This window comes from Rhipicephalus microplus, chromosome 9, assembly GCF_043290135.1.
Source record: "Rhipicephalus microplus isolate Deutch F79 chromosome 9, USDA_Rmic, whole genome shotgun sequence".
Taxonomy (NCBI): domain Eukaryota; kingdom Metazoa; phylum Arthropoda; class Arachnida; order Ixodida; family Ixodidae; genus Rhipicephalus; species Rhipicephalus microplus.
The window spans coordinates 21,947,707-21,970,447 of NC_134708.1; the positions used below are offsets into that span (position 1 = coordinate 21,947,707).

The following is a 22,741-nucleotide window of genomic DNA, read 5'->3' on the forward strand; positions in this document are numbered from 1 at the left end:
AAAAATTTCTAATCTCATTTGGTTAAACATCATATAGGCATGGCCGTGCGCAAAGTTCTGCAATAGGGGGGGGGGGGGGGAATGCTTCCCCGCAGCGACTCCACCATCCTCTCTCCGATGGCCTAAATCGAAAGAAAAGAAGCCCCACATTGTATTAAAAAATGAATACAAAGCGATGACGTTCATAAAGTCCTTCCATTGGCCTCGACTTTCCGGGGTAAAGGTGAACGTTAAGCAGTTCTCGGAATGCAACGTCGGAGATTCTCGGCCGCCATTATCGTCAAAAACAACAGCAACAAAAGCGTTCAGCCACAACCCTGCGCATTCAAAACGACGTCAGATATTCGTTGAGTAAAGGTACTGGGCCGTTTAGGCACCGCCTTTAGATGTTTAGTAGAAGTGGCCGCACCCCCACCCCTTGCCACCTACCCATCAACCATGCACGTACCCATGCATGAAGGTCTCATAACACCACATTAATACGTCGTAGTTTTTGTTGCTGTCTTCTGCTTGCGCTACTTCTCGTCACTTTCTGGCTCCAACCTCCGCTGTATTGCTTTGAAATGTTCGGATAAGGCTAATGTAGACCTCATAACCATATATGGCACCAGTTCTTTACCCGTGTCTTACGCTTGGCTAACATTCTGAGTGCACGTGTGTACGTTTTGGTTGCGTATACTTTCAAGAGCACGCACCAGCACATCCGGGGTTCGGAGCGGCGATAGCCCTGTGACGTTCTGTAATTCCTCCAGGAACGCTCGCTTGATGTTGGCGCTGTTTGCCATCATGAGGGCCGGCCTGTCAGTCACTGTAAACGAATATGTCAAAAAGGAAAAAAAAAGTTAGAAGAACGAAGATGGAAGTAGGAAACAGACCGGCGAGCTCATAGACTTGCTGAAACACGAAACGCATTTGCGCCTTCGGCAGCAGTTTTTTGTGCACAAGCAGCACCACACTGTTAACGACAGAAGCTTTCGTTCGACGTGCTGCATAAGATGGAACTAGAGACACATTTCATGGATTTCAGAGCGCACGCGCAATGATCCTGATGGTGCCACGATCAATGTCTAGAAATATGAGATTCGTTTAGTTGTTAATATTCAATGTCATAAACTACGCAAAACGAGAGAACACATAAGCGCCGCACAAAAACCACACAAGAAACGCTACCAGCTCATCGGTGATCGTCATTATCGGTGACCATCAACTCATCAACTATCAACTTTCATCATCGGCGCTGACTGTGAACTCATCCGCGCTTTGGTAGTTAGCGCTACGAGCGTCTATTTTGAGTTTCTCCTCTGTGTGCTTGTAATTTCTTGTTTGCGCTTTGCACATTACCATGATGACGGTAATGAAGAGTCCTTGAGTGCGGGGTTCGTCGTTGGTGCCAACGTTTGGACAAACGGTATACTGTCTTCCAAGAGGCAGCGAATTTCCCAACTTAATACGTGCATGTGTTCGCTTCGTACCCTCTCCTCCAACCAAACCAAAAAGAGGAGAGTGCAGATGAGAGAGTGCACGCTTTGTCCTTTCCTTCTCTTCTGTTTCGGTTGGGGGAGAAAGTACAAAGTATACACGTACACGCGCTAAGCCAGGCAACTAGCCATCTCGAACTTTGCCCTTTCCTTCTCTCCTGTGTTGGTTGGGGGAGAAAGTACAAAGTATACACGTACACGCGCTAAGCCAGGCAACTAGCCATCTCGAACTTTGCCATTTCCTTCTCTCCTGTGTTGGTTGGGGGAGAAAGTACAAAGTATACACGTACACGCGCTAAGCCAGGCAACTAGCCATCTCGAACTTTGCCCTTTCCTTCTCTCCTGTGTTGGTTGGGGGAGAAAGTACAAAGTATACACGTACACGCGCTAAGCCAGGCAACTAGCCATCTCGAACTTTGCCCTTTCCTTCTCTCCTGTGTTGGTTGGGGGAGAAAGTACAAAGTATACACGTACACGCGCTAAGCCAGGCAACTAGCCATCTCGAACTTTGCCATTTCCTTCTCTCCTGTGTTGGTTGGGGGAGAAAGTACAAAGTATACACGTACACGCGCTAAGCCAGGCAACTAGCCATCTCGAACTTTGCCCTTTCCTTCTCTCCTGTGTTGGTTGGGGGAGAAAGTACAAAGTATACACGTACACGCGCTAAGCCAGGCAACTAGCCATCTCGAACTTTGCCCTTTCCTTCTCTCCTGTGTTGGTTGGGGGAGAAAGTACAAAGTATACACGTACACGCGCTAAGCCAGGCAACTAGCCATCTCGAACTTTGCCATTTCCTTCTCTCCTGTGTTGGTTGGGGGAGAAAGTACAAAGTATACACGTACGCGTGCTAAGCCAGGCAACTAGCCGTCTCGTAGAAGACAATACCATTGTCGGTCCAAACGTTGGCACCGACCCCCGTTCAAGGATTCATCTCAACTGCGCCTGGGCGTTTTATGACAAGCGCCATCCATGCTTTTAATGTCGGAGAAGTTTAGAGGGTCCTTAGATAAGAAAAAGAGACTTTTTTTGCATTAGTAAACTACTCTTTCTCAACTCCAAAATGTACGTGCTTGCCGCGACAACACACTTTTGTAAGCGAGAAGAGAAGAGAGAGAAACGAGAAAAAAGGAAGGCAGGGAGGTTAACCAGATGCTAGTACCCTGTATGCTACCCTACACTGGAGTTGGGGAACAGGGGGTTGAAAGAGAAAGGGAGAGTTGCCTGTCGGAACGCCTCTGAGTGGAGTGATTTTGTGTGTGCGTGTGTGTCGGTGTTTTTCTTTTTTAACTCTCCCTTTCTCTTTTGTAAGCGAGAAAACGCGCATAATGATAATGCTGGTGGCGACGCCACCTTGAACTTCTGGTAGTAACCGTGACGCCATATATTTTTGTTTTTGATGGTGTCTACTGGGGCATACGTCATTCCTGAACGGTAAGGCGGAAGTCCATGTCCCCCGACGGTGCTCGAGACTTGACAATTTTCAGATAATTTCGTTAGCCAATGTAGCCAAATACGAAAGCACACTTTGAAATCCGTGACGTTACGCGCGGAGATTTTCGGCCCAAAATTTAAAAGTGGTACTTTGATTTTTCTTCTTTCATTAATGCACATATGATGGTGAATTTAACGCCATGGAGTTCTGCGTGCTTACAAAAAAGTGTTGAACAATTTAAAGTACTTGGTACTTTACTATGGGAGGGAAGAAATCCGTCCCCTAAACTGCTACCCACGTCGGTCAGCAACCAGCACAACCAACGGAACATTCGCAGTGTGCTTAGAAGAAAAAGTGTTTAACGATTTTGAGTACTTCGTACTCAACTATGGGAGAGAAGCAAGCCGTCCCTCAATACGGACCTTACGGCACTCGAAATCAGTGTGTGTGTAGAAAAAGTTATTGATTTAGAGTACGATGTACTCTACTATGGGAGTGCAGGAAGCCGCCCCGTGCAACGATTCGTAGCACTAGGCACTCTACTATCTATACAACAAGTCGTCTTTTTTCCGCGGTATCCCAAACGGTACTGTGTTTAGAAAAATGTGGTTAACGATTTTGAGTACTTAGTACTCTACTATGAGAAGCATAGAGCCGTCCCTTCCGAGATGACCTGAATGCACCAATGATTCAAACGGTACTTGATGATCCTTACAGAATTTTTGTTTCCTTTCAGCGTCAACGAAATTAGCACACGTAGTCTCATGCGCTGCCCCGCTGTCGGGCGCTGGTTTCTCATGGTATTGAAGGGAACGTCTTGAACTGGCGCGAAACTGTTCTGAATTAACGATCCTAGCATTGATTACACCATGCAATAGAGCATTTACTATTTATAATTTTGGCATTACCAAACGCAAAGCTACAAATCACTCCAAAAAAGTCGCGAATGTAACTTGCGCTTTCAGGGGTGTGCTGTCAGGGACCACCCTGTCGCGTCGTATCATTTTCAAGGAGGATTAAAAAAAATTGCTGGAGTGGAAGCTCCAGCAATGCCTTGCCTGCAGAAGTGAAGCCAGCTTTTGCCACTGCCAAGATGGCGGAAACATGCTCCTTTCTGGTAGTGCCCAAGTGGCTTTGATATGTTAATGTAAATGCTACGTTAGTTCTATATTAAAGGATAGTTGTTCCCGACGAAATAACACACAGAAACGAGTATGAGTGACTGAATCTGCAAAGAACTTTGCCTCCAATGAGGCTTAATAAAAAAAAATAGCAACACCAAGACGCACTTGGAGCACTATGTGACCTTGTTAGACGTGCGAGAATTAACTCATTGGCGACGCTGCTATGCAAGCGCTGAGTATATATATATATGTATATATATATATATATATATATATATATATATATATATATATATATATATATATATATATATATATATATATATATATATATATATATATATATATATATATATATATATATATATATATATACTGCTCGTCGCACGCAAGATGTGAATCTGTTCCAATTTAGTGATTTTTGCGTTTCCTTTTCTCTTTGTTTTCTTGGGTGATTCGTGATCTGTGAGAATCTTGAAGTGCTGCGTGCTACATCGTGTCTATGTTTCCTTGGTTGTACACGCCACTCAAGTGATTTTGTTACACCAGACAGTTGTGCTCACCTGAAGTGTTGTTACTATAGTTTGCAATAAACTTCCCTGTCTTAATCGCAAAATGGTGATAATTTGTCATGCCCCTAGTAAGGTGACTGCCGCAGCCGGCGTCTTGCCATAGACACGGCTTCACGTCTGGGCGATCATTTCCACTCCAGCAATTTTTTTAAATCCTCCTTGCCCACTTCTCGCCTTGGCTTCACGCCGACTAAATTTCAAAGCCGAAAGGCTGCCGCAGTGGCGTCAGAGGTTGGGGGCCCAGTTGCCCAACTGAGCATGCTCAGTAAGACTTTTTTTTTCCACATCTTTTATTCGGCCCAATCAAGCCGCAGCAGCTGCGAGAGCGGGAGCGTTGGTTCTCCTAAAACGTGAACGAAACGCAGGCTTTCCGCCGCGGCGTAACTGGGCCCCCACCCTCTGACGTCACTGCGGCAGCCTTTCGGCCTTGAAATTTAGTCGGCGTTGCTTGGCTTCACACAGCTCTCCCGTTTTACACGCCCGAGAACAACGTGCGCTCGCCGTTATAACTTAACCAGAGTGAACGCGCTCATCCGTGAACGTTCAATTACGGCTGCAGAACCTCTCTCTCTCTCTCTCTCTCTCTCTCTCTCTGTCGGAGCCAGATAAGCGAGCAGCATAACGCTAGCGTCAGAAATTACACGCAGACTACAGAAGAGAAAAGCGGACGTGAAACACCAGGGCCAAAGAGTTAAGCTGTGTTCACGCGACGAACGTGATTGTGAACGGATCAGTCAGGTGACGTGGAACGTGATTCGGATTTCTCCGCAACTATAGCGTTCGCACGACAGGGGAGAATTCATGCTAGAAGCGAGGATTTTGTCAGTGCTCGATTTAGGCTTCGGTCGTTTCATGAATCGCCCCACGTGGACCGAAGCAGGGCGGGTGACGTACGGTGACGTATAGTATACGTGATCGCCGGGGTCGAATCGCGATTTCGTCCGTCGCTCGAATACACCTCTGGACGCCAAACAATGCACATATTCACACAAAAATGGACACTTTGTAAATTACAATGCTTTTTCGGTGAAAACCTATGACCATTAGACTGTGCAACATGTCTTCTTTATTTTTGTTTTTTGATTAAGGAATCACGTGATTGATGAGAAAGTAGAAGGGAGAGGGGCCACAGCTGTGGTGGCCCAACTGTTGCTATAGGTGCCACTGTGCCATCACGCGATTGCTTATAGAGAGTGAGTAGGAGAGGCCATAGCTAGCATCGTTCTAGGGTTCGGACGGATGGGCGCGAATGTAAGACATTAAAGACTTTCACCTTGAAAAAACAAAACGAGCAGATTAACACAATATAAACACAAGGTAAACGCAGGCGTAATCAACAGTGCGCAGTTTGTACAGCGTTTGCTTTGTGTTCAATTGGCTCATTGTTTTCGCTGTGCTCGATCATCGAGGTTTGCTGTCAGTATACATCGGAAATTACCTGGGAATCCGAGCTGGACCCAGGTGTACTCCGAGTCGTTCTCGTCGTAGCAGTCCTTCACGCTCAGCTTCTCGTTCAAGTCAGTCACCGTAGTCGTTATGTCGTGAATGTTCGCGTAGAAGTAAAAGTAAGGCTGTAGGAAAACAGGAAAAAAAAAAATTACACCAGCTCTCGTTTAACGGAAGCATGTGTACATACATAGCAGTGGGTGCAAACGCTAACACTGGCGGCGGCGTTGACACTGGCGCTCACCACGGCATTGCACAGGAGAAAAAAACTTGGGAGGCGCAAAGCTCGCAGTGATGGACCGGCGTTTCTTATTGGAACATTCCAATCGCTGCTAATGGGCCATGAGAGCAAGACTCCGATTGGACACAGGGACACGCTGTTCGCTTTTAGCTAACGCTCACGCTGCGATTCTTTATTGTTCAGCAACGCACAGGAGAAATCTCCCACCGGTACTATCTTGGAAGCGGGGCTGGAGTTTATGAGTGCCACTTGTGCCCTCCTTGAATCGTGTCCCCTGGCCACTTGGAGATCTTGCACGGCGATCACTCACTCACTCATATACACTCACTCACGCACACACACACGCAAACTCATTCACTCACGCACTCACATACATATACACTCACGCACTCACATACATACACACTCACTCACATACATACACACTCACTCACATACATACACAGTCACTCACATACATACACAGTCACTCACATACACACGCACTCACGCAAACGCTCATGCACAGGCACAGGCACACGCAAACACACTTGCACAGGCACACGCACACGCAAACACACTTGCACAGGCACACGCACACGCAAACACACTTGCACAGGCACACGCACACGCAAACACACTTGCACAGGCACACGCACACGCAAACACACTTGCACAGGCACACGCACACGCAAACACACATACACAGGCACACACATACATACTGACGCGCACGCGCAAACACACACAAATACTCCATTTGATTCCCTTTTATTGTTATTAGCCTAAATGATTAAAATAATTCGCGAATAATGAAACTAAACCTAATGTATTATCATGATCAGTACCGGCTAGAACATTAATTTTGCGTTTACTCAACCACTACTTCTAATGCACTGATATTAGTGTGTCCACTGGCTTTGTCGGGCGGGGCAGGGAGCGGGGGAGGGGGGGGTTGAGACATGCCTTTTTTGTGCCAAATTGATTTTTTTAAATTTTGCACGCGTATATACACGCACATATATAACCATAAGCCCTATCATACAGTAATTACGGTTGAACAATACATTTCTGTTCGTTGAATGCTGGAAGAACGGAATAAGGTATCATGAAAAACGCATTTTTTCTACTGCGACATTTGAGAGGTAATTTCAGTGTTGCAGCTCACATTGCTCACGACTATGCACTATACCTAGACGAAGGCAGAATCAGATAAGTATGAATTATCATATAAAGATTCGTCCACATTTATTGCGACAGAGATTATACGCTCCCTCACGGTGAGTTCTCGCCGTCGCCGTCATGTTCCTTAAAAAGTCAAAATCGATGAAATCGTTCCGCACATCAAATGTGCTACGCGCGAGTAGTGAAAGCGTGCGAGAGCTGGCTACGAATGTGGGCGAGGCAGATAGACAAGCAAGTGGGCCGTCTCCGTCGCACATGGGGCGCGTGCGATAACATCGACCCACGTGCGAGGCCTGCCGTCGATGGCTGTGATTTATTTACATTGACGGCGTACCAACGCAAAAATTTTGGCCTCGTGTTTTTTATTGCAGCAATGTGTTCCCGGGAGCCAGTTTGTCACGACACGAGACACCATTTTCTGCAACGCACGACCGAAAATTACAGGCTCGTTATTCCCAAACAGTGTCAGATTTGGTTAAAAAAAAAAAAAAACGCCACGCCACCGGGTGGAACTATCACCACCAAGCGGGTGCAACGCTAGACCATGTCCGCACACAGAACTGTGGCACACTTCTGCGTGGTTCGCATCTAGAAGTTTTTTTTAAGTGTGAATACACTTTATAAGCGACCCCAAACCATCCACCGCCGTCGGCGGCGTCCGCAGTCTTCTATCTTTAAAAGAAAGAGGACTTGGCGGGCCGCAGCGCGACGCTCTACCGAATAAGCCACGGACGCGACGCTGATATCGGTGTCAGTAACGTGCCTTATACCCCCTCCCCCTTCGCTCGCTCCTCCGCTCTCCTCGCTCGCTGCAGCTGCGCGCGCACCCCTCTCTCTCGCGCGCCCGCCTTCTCTCTCAGTCTCCCGTCGAGAGCGGGTCGTGAGGGGGAGTAAAGTTAAAATCCGTTGGCATTCGCCAGTGAGTTAACGTAAACTCCCCCGTGTGATCAAATTGCGATTCCCAGGAACCATTACACCATAAAGGCACCATAGTGTGATTAATAAATATAATATAGCGAATTAATAAATACCCCTCATAGCATCACCCCGTGTATTTGCACTTGACCATGTTCACCCTCGGGGAAATGCTTGGGAGTTTTTTTTTTTCAAATAGGAAACAGGACAGTAACGTCATCAAACACAAAAACTTTCAACTCGTGCGCCGCAGAAACGGACTCGCGAGCAGATTCCGAGTATTAGCAAATGCGAACAAAGAAAAAACGGTGGATACGACGTCGTCATAACTTGCTGCAGCGTGGTCACGTCGGGGATGTAGGGAATTCCCAATGGTGCCCTTTGAGGGTGTCAATAGCGCGATGGAGTCGATCACTCAGGCAATCTTCAAGATTCATTTAAAGTATACATTGCAAGCTATATTCACTGTTGATATTTCGCAGACGATATACGCATGCTCACGGGAATCAATACCGCAAGCTATCTGGGACGCAAAATTTTGTGTCAGTATTCCTTTGACAGGCTAGCGGTGAAGGGCATAGGCATGCACAGGGTTCTTCTTCAGGGGGGGGGGGGGGTAGGTTTATCGCAATGCCCCCCTTCCCTATTAGGTCAATGTAAGAGACCAACTTTATGCCCTGCCTGCCCGTGTTGCAGCACCCTCTCCCTATCATGTCAATCATGTTTCAGACAATCATGTCTCAATCATGTCTCAGCACCCTCTCCCTATCATGTCTCAGCTTTTTTAGTTAACTAGAGGTCGGTGGCTCCCTCGCCACATCCCCCCTCCTCCCTTCAAACGTGTGGCGCGTATTTCTTGCTGGTTGTTCCGTGAACTACGATGATACAGTGATTGGGGCGGCAGAATATTCTGTTCATATTGCTTCTCTTGATGAAATATCAGAAAATTGCGAGAACTTTGCACTAAGTTGCACAAGCCTTGGCACAACGAAGCTGGCTGAACCATAGAGTTTCTAAAAATTAACTAGAGGGCACTCTGGCGCTGCGATCGTTCAGCGACCATGGGAATGATGGGTAGTACACACATTTGCCTAGTCTTCGTACTTGCGGGCGGCGAATCGTACTTGCGGCTTTGTTTATTGCTGTGTTTCGGTTTTGTTTTGAAAGAAAGAACGAACCCTTTTGAACTTAGGGACTTGATTCGAAATAGTAAGCTTAAAAGAATGAGGTTGTGAAGCACAAACGGTGAACATTTGCTAATTTATGTTTTCGTGAAAAACAGCTCCAAGCCACACGAACACACACGGAGCCAGAAGCAGGCCAGAAGTACGAAAATTAGACAAATGTGTGTACTACCCATCATTCCCATGCTCTTTGAAGTGCCATGCGTTGCAGCTCCCATAGACACTAGCGCCAGAGTTCTCTCTAGTTAGTATTGTGGGAAACTCTATGGGTTGAACCTCAGATCGTCATGTCGCAGTATGGTAACCACACGCAGCGCCGACAGCGATTGGACTCGGTGCGCTTGGCCGAAGACGCGGCTGCCAAGAGACGGCGATGGGCGGATCCGCTTGCCAGTATGAATGCGTTAAAGTCGGGTCCCCGAGCCACGGTGTAAAAAACTGGCGGTTGCTACGGCAACAGCTACTCCGCGGCGAGGCTTGCCTGTCCTTGATACAGGCGGCACGCAGCTGTGGCGGTTGCTATGGCAATGGCGCAGCAGAGGTGTTTTCGTTAACGGACTTTTTACTGCCAGCTTTAATGGCTTCGCCGTTAGTAAGCCATACTTCGACGACCGCATAGCAAGTACATAAACGACTAAGAAGACTACATGGAGGCATGCCAAACCCAATCGCTAACCTTGTTGTTAACGCCGTAGGCGAGCATGGTGACTTGAACAGGTAGGTTTCTATGGTCGACCGCGGTATCCAGAATGTAATCGTCCTCCTGCAATGGAGATGTCGAGAAGTAAGAAAAAAAAAGAGTGAAAGACAATAGGTTCAGTATCAGGTCTGGTTCAACATTTTGGTAATGTATACCTCGTAATGCTAGCGCATAAAAATACGGATTACTGGGTAACAATACGAAGGGAATGTGTGTAAGAGAAAACAAACATATCGTATTGGGAGGTAGCTTAGAAATGGCACCCTTCGTACAGAATACTTACAGTCCTTGCAGTTTAATGGGCTCTTGCAGCCAGCCTTGGCTAATCGTCGAAGTTGTAGCTGGCCAAAGCCTTTCGCCCACTAAAACCACCCAACCAAACCTGCTTAGAGATGGCATAGATAACTTTCCATGCGCAGGTAACTGATAATGCATTACTCACTGATTAATAAATTTGGGGGCCATATTTCTTTCGGGCGCAAGATTAATAGATACTCTCGTCGCTGCGCACTTACCGTAAGAAAGGCGTAGGTGAGCACAGCATGGCCGAGGTTGGCATTTCCCACTGACATTGGGCCCGTCACCAGCTCGAATACGTGTACAGGCATGCCACGGACCTCATGCTGCACAAGATCAATCAATCAATCAACTAGGCAATTAATTCATAAATTAGTCAGTCAATCAATTAGTCAATCAATCAAATAATGAATTAGACAATTAAGCATTTAAGTAATCACTTAATAAACTGATTAAATAATGAACATGTAGGTAATTAGTTAATTAAGTAATTATATTTATATCAGTAATCAATCATGTTGTCGATTAGTTATTCAGGTATTTATTTCTGAATTATTTATTCATTTAAATAATTGATCAACCAATCAATTATTCAGTCAATTATTAGTTAATTAATTACTTATTACCATTGATTTACTGGTGATAGCTGTGCTTTGTATCACTATCGCAGTCTCTGAAAGCATGATCCCATTCATAGTGTAGGTATTTCTAGCCTCTAGGAGACTACCTTCTGCTCGTGTGTTCTCTTTACTGAAATCCATCTATTCGAATGCGTGACATTAAAATTGAAGGTAGGGTCAGCAATCAATGAATTTTCACGTTCCACTTTTGGAGTGTGAAACGATTTCACTTGTGAAATTTGAATGCTACATATTTTGAAACAAATCGAATGCTACATATTTTGAATTGGTACAAATTTATGACACAGACAATTTCACCTGTAAGGCAGATTGATACAATCGTGCACGAATGGGCGCAAACTTCAGAATGACATCATGAGCCGGACAGCCATTGGCCCTGATTATGGCCTCCGAGATGGCCTCCGGCAATACGCCATAGCAACGGCACATTGCCGGAGGTAATCGCTGAGGCCACGCCCTGACGCCCTAGACCATAAGTTACTTAAATCGCCGAGTCAAATAACTGCTGCGCCCTCGGTCACCTGGGTACGGCCTCGTTTTGTTCCATAGTGGGCAGCGCACAAAAGGAAACACACAAGAGAAGGAATCAGGACAATCGTTTTGTTCATCTGTAGTCTATTGAAAGTTAGGCTATAAGCCTCGAGGTTTATTCTTCGTGGTATTAGCACTTACGATGCCGAGATAGCTGGCGTTCTTGAGGATGTCGTATGTAGGCAGTATCGTCTGCAACAAGTTGACTTCGTTCTTGTCCGGAAATTGAACGGTGGGTGCCACGTCGTCTCGGGCTTCGATTTTGCAGCCAACGAGGCCGTTGGTGTCCACGTAGCTGTACACGTGACCTACGAGTTCAACAATATAGATGTTTAAAAACATGCCTGCACCTTCTCCACGTCTGTCCGGTGTCACGCAGGGACAGACCTCGCCGCCTCACCGCTAGGGGCACTCACGCTGATAATGATGATGATAATGTATCCACCCTGGTAGTGCACGTCATGGCCTGTTATAAGGAAGCTCATAGCCTCTACCCATACGTCCATAATGTTCGGAATGGTGGCAATGCTAGTGATGCTAAACATGCTTATTATGATGATAGTGCTAAATGATGGTGATAATGATGCACGTGATCTGGACATCCAATCACACACGCTGGCACACTTACTGGTTTGCAGTCCGGTGGTTTTTTTACTGCGTGGAGCTGGACCAATTTTTTTTCGTGGCTTTTATTTTTCACCATACTTTCATTTTTTGGCATGAGGTAAAAACCCATCACGCATCTGGATTAGTAATAGCAACCGCTGTTAACGTTCACCTCGTCACGCCTGAGTGTCTGTAAGAGGATTGACAACTAAACCATAGCACCAGAGGTTAATTCACTGCAGTCACACTTACAAGGACACCTTGAATGACAAGCTTCCGTCGCTTTCGTGTCTTGTCTAAAGTCCCCATTGCGAAAGTATATCGTGGCACGAGCGAGGTACGCCGCGAGCTCGAAGGCAGCGCATCTTCGCGCATTGAGTAAGAAAGGGGAATGATTGATATATAGGTTGTTTTTTTTTTTGATGTGGTGGAGGAGGGTGATGTGAGGTCGACCAATGGAATGACCTGATCGGTCCTCGTCTTGGGTTTGTACATTGGAAAATTAAGGGGGATCAGGGACATTAGGCGAGATTGGGAGGGACAACGCATGAGGCAAGCGCGCCGTAAAAGGGTGAGGAGGCGTAAGTGAAAGGAGCATCGAACATGATGCTGTGCGTAACAGCACCCAAACATTTCGATCCCGCCTTTTCCGGCAGTTGCTCACACTGTGAAGAGATGTCCGCGGACATCTACCACATGGTGTGGGCCTGTTACCGCAACCCTGCTGTGCCCCCCTATCGCCAACCCGACTTCGGAGGAGTGCATGGGAGGCGACACTGCTTGGCTGTTCTAACACACCCAAAATGCCTTGGTTCGACAAGCTCAGGCAGCAGCCTACGCCAATGTGGTCCCGTATTAGGAATCCCCACCTACTAATTGGAGGGGCCACCCTCTTATGAGGCGGTCCCTGCGTACCACCTTGTGTCTAATAGATGTTTTAACCACCACCTACACATACACTCTGCGTGGCCGAAGTGGGACAGTTCCAAGCAGCGACAGTCGTAGAACGTGGCGGAGGTTGTAATTTGTAATTAGGCTGTAACTTGTAATTTAATTATATCCAAGAAAATTTCATTTTGCTGTCTGGTCAAAGGTTCCAACTCCCAGCCGAAGGGCGCGCTATGGGGTATAGGCCGCCATGCAGTAAAGACAAAACTACTACTCCGTCCTTTCGTTTGCTCGTACTCACCATTGGCGTAGTCGTAGATATGTTCCATGATGACAAGAGGGGAGGCGACGTTGTTGGCCGCCGTCCAGTCCTCAGTCGTCACGCTGAGTAGGTTGTTCTTAACGTTGCGGATGACCTGATCAATATGAAACCGAGTTGAGGTGTTTTGTTTCACACCATTTTGAATATCCTCAAGTAATGTCGCCACAGAAAGTAGCGTTACTCCATATTTTATCATAGTTACATCACTCAAACTGCGGAACTACCTTTTTCGCTTCTCATATTCCCGCATGACTTTCGCGTTAATTCAACTGAATTGGAGCACGTTATAGGTGACGTCACACTTTCTGGAATAGGACTTCATATACAAAACAATCTTAAGGGATGCTCTGTTGCGGCTCTTATACGGCAGTCTTACATTTGCTGAGGATTGAATTCATTGTAATAGAAAAATTACGCGCTAAAGGCCACCCCCCTCCCCCAAAAGCAAGTAAAAAAAAGAACTCCCTGATTTCGCCTCACAACTATTGAAACATATAAACACAAACGTGGCATCTTTTCATACTTCGAGATACGATAAACGTCTTTCGACACGTATTCTGAGACCACCATCATTTTCGTGGTATACACCACAAAAACGATGGTCATGAAGGATAAGGACTTGCGTAAAACGCGTCATTTTTTTTTAGTTTTATGTGGGCCTGACACATATGTGGGCCTGACACAGACAGACAGTCTGTCTGTCTGTCTGTCTGTCTGTCTGTCTGTCTGTCTGTCTGTCTGTCTGTCTGTCTGTCTGTCTGTCTGTCTGTCTGTCTGTCTGTCTGTCTGTCTGTCTGTCTGTCTGTCTGTCTGTCTGTCTGTGACAGCTGCTGGTTCGACTTTACTTTGTCTACGCCAAGAAAAGACTTCGCTTAAGCTAAAGAGGTCACGAGAAGGTCACGTCAAGCCTTTAAGATCTACTAGTTTCGCTGTTTCCTAAGCTTTACAAGGCTAGTGTAAGGTTCATTTTTCCTCTGTTTTTATTATCCCTTTTCAGTGTCCTTTTTATGTTCCCAAGAAGACTATTTGTGGCTCACATGAAGTGCAAGCGCGAAAATCCGGTCGGCCAACTTACCTCCAGGTGGGACAGGAAGTGCGTGGGGCCCAGAACCGTGGGGTTGCTGAAGGCGATTTCGACGTGAAATTCGAGGTCCAGGTTGGAGAAGTTGGGTGGAAGCGGGAGACCCCGGGCCAGACGCTTACATCCTCTTCCAAGGGGGATCTGACGGTTTCATCGCAAGCGAGACGTTACATGATGAAGTCGAGGTATATAGAGGGAAGTCCGTATGTTCATGAGAAGCTAAAGAACACTGACCCGAAAAAATAGGAAAAAAAAAAACCCCAGCTTCACTAACAACCCCCGCATTCACAAACGCTCATCGACTCGAATGTCGGTGTTCACTTGACAGAGTTGAGCACTGCGCCGCTGCTCGACTGAAAATGACGCTGTGCTTCTGAAGCATCTCTCTTAATTATCACAAACAAGCCGTGACTTGCTCTGCAAGAGATGGCGCTCCCATCGACTTTCTCAAGTAAAGGCGAAGCGTGGAGTGAGGAAACGATCTAGAATACGAAAGCAACGTCTCAAGGTTCGATCAAAAGCTGTGCTAGTGACAATATTTACTTGGCTTCCGTAGTACACACGTTAAGCAAATGTATACGACCCCCTTATACGGCCACCCAAAGGACTCTAGTGTGCCTGGTGCGGCCGCATTCTCTTAAGCCAGCGTTTTGTAGAGTTGCACGAGATCGGTTCTAAAAGAGTTAACTACCACCATTCTTGTAACATAACATTTTGCTGTTGCCGCATTCTTTGTTTCGCCCTTGCAGTTAAGACGCTACCCTTTTATGAAATTAAATGATGCATCGATTGAGCTGAATGTTTGTTTAGAAAGTGCGCTAAAACCTACGCGAGCGAAGAGGCACAGCAAAGAAACTCGCGAGGAAAACAGCACGAAAGACCAAGACAGTAAAGACCCACATACAACGCCACCCAGCGCCGACTGGCAACTGAAGCTTATTCCCCGCAGGGGCGCCTGTTAAAGCAGGCGTTTGGTGTGTAGCGACACCACGGACCCGAGCTAACGGGGGAGTTTTGACTCCCTCCCACGCCTAGCCGTGCGTGGCTTTGCCGTGTCCGGGGAAAAGGGGATCCGGGGGGTTGAGCCGACGCTGGGTGATTGGACCGTTAAGGCCCCCCGGCAGAGGCAACACACCCCTTTGGCCCCGGCTTCACGCAGACGGCACCCCTGGGCTGACCCACCCAGGGGAAATCGGCAGTCGCCTTTTCCTATCTCTCTCTCCCTACATCTTCGTCTTTATCTCTTACTGTTTATCTGTCCTGTCTTCTACTCTCTTCCGTTTACTTCCAAACTTCCTGGCGGCTAGGGTTAACCCTGTGCAAATAGCCTACCTTGGTCTAGGCGCATTGGGTTATAGTGGCGTTGTACGGCTGGCGTCTGCAGGTTTCAGCATCTGTAAACCTGCAGCGTCCCCTCGTTGGGCTCCGTGGTGGGTGGCCGCCAACGCTACCGAACAACATACAATTAGCATGCACAAAGCATTCCCTTTACTAAGTGATCGTGCCTCCTCAAAGCGGGTACGCACCGAAGATATCAACTTTTTCATGCGGCCAAGGCAAACCTTTCCTCGATTCCATGTTATACACTGTGAAAAAACTAACAAGCAAGCCAGAACAGTATCCCCCTTCGTAGTGGCTAGGTCCTTAACCGAAACTCTCGGTGCCGGGTACAAGGTTACCAAAATGGCCAGTGGAGATCTACTCCTTGAAATACATGAACAAAACCAATTCGATAAACTGAACACCCTCACAACGTTTGGAGACACACCCATCAGTATTACGCCACACAGGTCCATGAACTCATCTCGCGGGGTCGTATCAGACGTAGATTTGCTTGAGCTGACGGAAGCTGAACTTCTGGAAGGATGGAAGAGCCAGAACGTGACAAACGTACAGCGTATTAAGATCAGAAGAGATCAAAAGGAAATCCCAACCAAACACATAGTACTGACCTTTGCTTCGAGCGATTTGCCGGAAACTATTCAGACTGGGTACACAAAGACATCCGTGAGACCATATATTCCCAACCCCCGCCGTTGCTTCCAATGCCAGAAATATGGCCATGGCTCCAAAACGTGTCGTGGTCGCCAGACTTGTGCACAATGTGGAGTTCTAGGCCACGTGTCTGAGAACTGCAAACAACCACCACACTGTGTAAACTGCGAAGGAAACCATGCCGCATATTCACGCTCCTGCACATACTGGAAAAAAGAAAAAGAAATAATTACGTTGAAGGTGAAGGAAAACATTACATTTAAGGAAGCACGGCGAAGAGTCGCTCCATTCTATGGAGCTACATACGCTGATGCGGCGCGTCAGGGGGCACCGCCGCACCAGCCCTCGCCACTCCCTCGGCCCGCGCATACCGAGCCGGTGGTTGTGGCACCTGCCCCCAAGGCGGCTGTAGCCCAGGCTACACCGCCTACTCCCAAACAGAGACCGGAGACTCCAGAGTCTTCGGGTCTCAAGGCCTCCCTTCACCAGGCGAGGCCCAAAATTCGAACTAGCAGCCCGCACGTGCGGGCATCCAGTGCCTCCGAGGAGGCAATGGATACGTCGGCACCCTTGGTGCCGAAAGAGCGGCGTGGCTCCTTGGAGCGCGCCAAGAAAACAAAAAAGCCGATAACAGGGCCTGGTGACGGCCCTGTTAAGTGAAGTCAAACTCTGCCTAATCAGCCACTCGCTTTTCGTACACACAGCACTATTTTACATTCACCATGAACACTCAAATTATACAATGGAACGTCAGGGGCCTTTTCAGAAACCTTGACGACATCCAAGAACTCTTGCACGAATACTCACCAAAAGTGCTGTGTGTACAAGAAACACACCTTAATTCAAAGCACACAAATTTTCTCCGTAAATACGTTATATTCCGAAAGGACCGTGTTGATGCTATGACATCATCCGGAGGTGTTGCCATCATTGTGAATCAAGGAATTGCATGCACACACTTACAACTCCAAACATCCCTTGAGGCAGTGGCTGTTCGAGCAGTTCTTTTTGATAAACTGATCACAATCTGCACTATCTACATTCCTCCTAGCTATCAGCTGCAAAAACGTGATTTACACTCTTTAATTGATGAACTTCCGGAGCCCTATGTTCTCCTTGGAGACTTTAATGCGCATAGCAGGCTATGGGGTGACTCTCGGTATGACGCGCGAGGTCGACTGATTGAAGAGTTCCTTCTCTCCTCAAGCGCGTGTCTTCTAAATCGAAAAGACTCAACGTATTATAATCTCGCCAATAACACCTACTCCTCCATAGACCTAAGCATAGTATCCCCATCTCTTGTGCCCCTACTCCAGTGGAAAGTCATCAGTAATCTGTACGGAAGTGACCACTTCCCCATAGTTTTGAGCACAACTACAGTAACTGAGTGTCCATCACGTGTTCCCAAGTGGCTCATAACCAGAGCCGACTGGGAACACTTTTATACCATCGCTCGTCTAGGTTGGAATGACATAAGTACTTTGAACATTGATGTTGCTGTCAACTACTTCACAGCATTTTTGATTGATGCTGCAACAAAATGCATCCCACAAACAAATGGACACCCTGGAAAACGGCGTGTGCCATGGTGGAACTCTGAATGCCGAAACGCGCGCAAACAGCAAAACAGAGCTTGGAGGCTGCTTCGGAACTCACCGACAGCCGAAAATCTTGACACCTTCAAGAAAATAAAGTCTCAAGGCAGGCGAACGCGTCGGCAGGCAAGAAGAGAAAGTTGGCAGAAGTTTTTGTCAGGGATCAATTCATACACACAGGAAGCTAAAGTGTGGAACATGGTCGGTAGGATAGCAGGAAAACAAGTACACACACTTCCACTCGTAAACACTCAGGGCGACACCTTGGAAGATCAGGCAAACTTCCTCGGTGCACACTTCGAACAGGTGTCCAGCTCATCCCACTATACTGACACTTTCCAAAAATACAGAACAAGAATAGAAAAGCAGAAACTCGAACACAAATGCACTGGATACGAGGCATATAATCAAGCGTTCAGTCTAGCTGAGCTCCGAACAAGCCTAAACTCCTGCAGTACTTCTGCCCCAGGTTCTGACCGTGTCGTTTATGAAATGTTAAAAAACCTGCCGATCGAAACGCGAAAAACCTTACTTTGTTTGTACAATGCTATCTGGTTTTCTGGCACTATCCCTAACTCCTGGAAAGAGGCTATTATAATTCCCGTTTTGAAAGAGGGCAAGGACCCTTCCTTACCTTCCAGTTATAGGCCTATTGCACTCACAAGCTGCTTGTGCAAAATCTTTGAAAAAATGATAAACTGCAGACTTGTACACTTTCTTGAAATAAACAATTTGCTCGATCCATTTCAGTGCGGGTTTCGAGAAAGTAGATCCACCACAGACCACCTTGTTCGTATCGAGGCACAGATCAGGGACGCCTTCGTCCATAAACAATATTTTCTCTCTGTATTCCTCGATATCGAAAAGGCTTATGATACAACATGGCGTTTCGGAATTCTAAGAGACCTGTCCCACCTTGGCGTGCGCGGAAGAATGTTTCACATAATCGAAAGTTACCTGTCAAACCGGACATTCCGTGTCCGAGTGGGCACGGTTCTTTCCCAAACATTCGTCCAGGAAACAGGCGTGCCACAAGGTGGTGTACTTAGCTGCACACTTTTTCTCATCAAGATGAATTCCTTGCACTTGTCCATCCCTCGCAATATGTTCTATTGTACATATGTCGACGACGTTCAGCTTGGCTTCAAGTCATGCAACTTGGCCATGTGTGAGCGGCAGGTTCAGCTTGGTTTAAATAAGGTCTCCAAATGGGCAGATGAAAACGGATTTCGACTTAACCCACAAAAAAGCACATGTGTCTTGTTCTCTCGAAAAAGAGGCATGCACTCGGAACCCGACATTCAACTGAACGGGCAACAACTGTCCGTCAAAGCCGAGCATAAATTCTTAGGCTTAATCTTGGACAACAAGTTGACCTTCGTACCCCACATAAAGTATTTAAAAACAAAATGTTTAAAAGCCATGAATGTTATAAAAGTGTTGTCACGTACTACGTGGGGTAGTGACAGGAAATGCCTCATGAACCTGTATAGAAGCCTTATTCGCACCCGCTTAGATTATGGGGCCATTGTTTATCAGTCAGCGACTCAAAGTGCTTTGAAGATGCTGGATCCCGTGCACCATTCGGGCATCCGCCTTTCTACGGGTGCTTTTCGCACCAGCCCCGTAGAAAGCCTTTACGTTGAGTCAAATGAGTGGTCCCTTCATCTGCAAAGAACCTACATGTCCTTTATATATTTCCTTAAGGTGAAAGCAGACAAGAGGCACCCCTCATACTCTACTATTAATGACTTATCGAGCTCCATTCTTTTTCAAAACAGGCCTTCAATGAGGCAGCCCTTCTCAGTTCGCCTGAAGGGTCTAGCTGAAGAAACTGCAGTATCACTTGAACACAGTTTAATGGCTCCTGTTGCATACCCGCCACCGTGGCAGTGGCAGACTATAGATTGCGATGTGTCTTTTTTAGAAGTTACAAAACATGCGCCTATTGCCCATATTCGAACATACTTCTTGGAACTTCAATACAAATACACACGTCCTGAGTTTTTCACAGATGCCTCTAAGTCTAACTCTTCTGTGTCCTACGCTGCTGTTGGCCCTTCCTTTTCGGATGCTGGCCCTCTACATCCAGGCACAAGTATCTTCACAGCGGAAGCTTACGCGATACTTGTGGCAGCTAAACACATCAAACAATCACAAATACAAAAAGCAGTAATTTATACAGACTCCCTCAGTGTGGTAACGGCTCTGCACAGTCTTAAAAAACAAAAAAACCCTGTCCTCGTTTCACTTTACTCCATTTTATGCACCCTCTACACACTCAACAGACATGTTGTTGTGTGCTGGGTGCCAGGGCACCGTGAGATTCAAGGCAACGTGATGGCGGATCAGCTTGCTGCATCCGCCCACGAAAGCACCGCCGTTACACCGACATCAATCCCGGTCCTTGATCTTAAGCCGTCTCTCAAACGAAAACTCAGGGACTACTGGCAGAGCAAGTGGGATACACACACACAAAACAAACTACACGTTATCAAGCCACACCTTGGCCATTGGCCACCAGTATCAAAATCGCGTCTAACAGAGGTAACACTAACAAGACTCAGGATAGGACACACATACACGACACACACACACCTTTTGTCTGGTGGCAATCCACCATTGTGTGACAGATGTGGGGAATACTTAACTGTCCTTCACATGTTAATTCAGTGTAAACACTTAGAAACTCTTAGAAAACAACATTTTCCAATACTCTACCGACAACATATACCTTTACACCCTGCAATGTTTGTCGGTAGGGAACCACTTTTTAGTCATAATTCATTGTTAGCGTTTTTAAAAGAAATTCACAGCTTTCATGTCATATACCCGGGCATACCGTAGCAGGACCTCTCCAGAGAGGTTTTTGCTGCGGTGGCTACACAAAAAAGCACATGCCTCACGGCCCTTGGACGCAAGGGTTTGAACGAGTGAGGCACTTGTGCTATTGCCATACATATCCACCATCGTCTTTTATTATCACCAACTTTTGTCATCTGTTCACATCACACACACCTTTCACGGCATGGTCATGATTTTATTACCTGTATGTTTTTACCCGCCTTACTGCGAGGAATTTTATGGCCCTTATACAGCCGCTTATCACAATCATTGTCCATATTTTTTAGTAAGATGAACTGGCGCTCTTTGGCCGTGAATCGGCCCTTGCGCCATAAAACATCAAACATCATCATCAACTGAAGCTTATTGCGGCGAAGAACATATATAAATGCATATCTACTGCAGTCTGCTTTTTCTTGTTCTACGGAGCGACTTGATGACGATATAAAAGGCGGACGTTACTAATGTGGCCTGGGAAGCACGACAACACAAACCACGTAGAAAACTGCAAGAAGAAGCAAGAAATAACGAAAGAGATAAAGAAAGAAAACAAAAACAGAGAGAAAAGTAAAAATAAATAGAAGTAAAGAGGAAATATTGCAGAAAAAGAGAACAGGAAAGAGAAAGGAGGAAGACAAGAAAAAAAAAACGCGGAGAAACAAAGAAGGCTGCCCAGCTTCACCTTTATTTGAGGTTTGTCACCTTTAAGGCGAATCTTCCTTCGTTTTTTTTTTTCATTTATTCGCAAAGAAGCTCTACTGCCCCTCGTCAAGGCTTTTAGCGGGATGGCGGTACACTAAATTGTTAACAACTGTTTCCAAACACGGCAATCTGCATGTTGGCCACCTGGCTTACAGTTATATCGTACAAACTCGTGCATCAATAAAAAAAAAAAAACGAAAGAATGCTGATTTGAACTGAAATTTTGTAGTCGACTTTAAAGAGGAACATATATAAATAGAAATTACTTATTTACTTCTAATCTGTTTTGACAATCTCGGCTGTGTGAATCGAGAGCTAGAATAACAAATTAAGTTCATTAGTTTAGTTTTTTCTTACAAATGCGCCGATAGACGACAAAGGAAATGAAGACGTAGGACATAAATCTGCTTAGTAATGTATAATAAATAACTGTTATTATTTAGCTATATTTGAAAATTAAGAAGCATCATTTTTTATATTTGAGTGAGAAACAAAATTCACAAGAAATTTGTTTTTAATTTAAAACCTTCATTATTCTAAAGTTTCACAAGCTTTTATAACACTACGTAACTCTTGGCTAATCCCTCACAGTGTGTACGAGCCACAGAATATGGTGAACAAGAACAAGAATCTGCTTAGACGTTAATGCCTCATGCTGCACTGCGCGTAACTTCCCCACAACTTTTAGGCCTCTGCCGCCATGTTACGCTCTGAAAGAAATGGTTTATCATAAGCAGTACGGGAAGCTGCTCGCCTTCAAGATGTCGTCGCCTCCTAAATAAGACTGCAGCATCATGACGTCAACCGTCTGCGATCCAGAAGTGATTCTGAGTGGCAGCGATTTCCAGGTACCGTAACCCAAATCCCACTGGGAGTCTGGAAAATGTTAAAAAAGGGAGATATATTTTACAAATAATAAAAAAAGATGCTGACAGCGACATTGTTGTAAATGTCTGAGAAGTTCTTGAAAATTTCGTCGATAC

The 22,741-nt window shown here is 46.2% G+C and overlaps 2 protein-coding genes across 2 annotated transcripts in view; one reads left to right on the plus strand and one right to left on the minus strand.

The window, feature by feature from the left end:
• LOC119165617 (glutamate receptor ionotropic, kainate 5-like) overlaps positions 1 to 22,741 on the plus strand; it is a 199,057-nt gene that overhangs the window by 20,866 nt on the left and 155,450 nt on the right. The gene's annotated exons all lie outside the window — the stretch shown is intronic.
• The window catches only part of LOC119164920 (uncharacterized), a 62,177-nt gene that overhangs the window by 19,435 nt on the left and 20,001 nt on the right, over positions 1 to 22,741 (minus strand). Inside the window, exons 7-14 of the mRNA XM_075873303.1 lie at positions 22,513 to 22,634; positions 14,617 to 14,763; positions 13,521 to 13,635; positions 11,867 to 12,033; positions 10,772 to 10,879; positions 10,233 to 10,319; positions 6,045 to 6,177; positions 696 to 808 (exon numbers count right to left, since the gene is read on the minus strand). Of these exons, the coding sequence (XP_075729418.1) occupies positions 696 to 808; positions 6,045 to 6,177; positions 10,233 to 10,319; positions 10,772 to 10,879; positions 11,867 to 12,033; positions 13,521 to 13,635; positions 14,617 to 14,763; positions 22,513 to 22,634 (992 nt within the window). The remainder of the gene's footprint in view (positions 1 to 695; positions 809 to 6,044; positions 6,178 to 10,232; positions 10,320 to 10,771; positions 10,880 to 11,866; positions 12,034 to 13,520; positions 13,636 to 14,616; positions 14,764 to 22,512; positions 22,635 to 22,741) is intronic.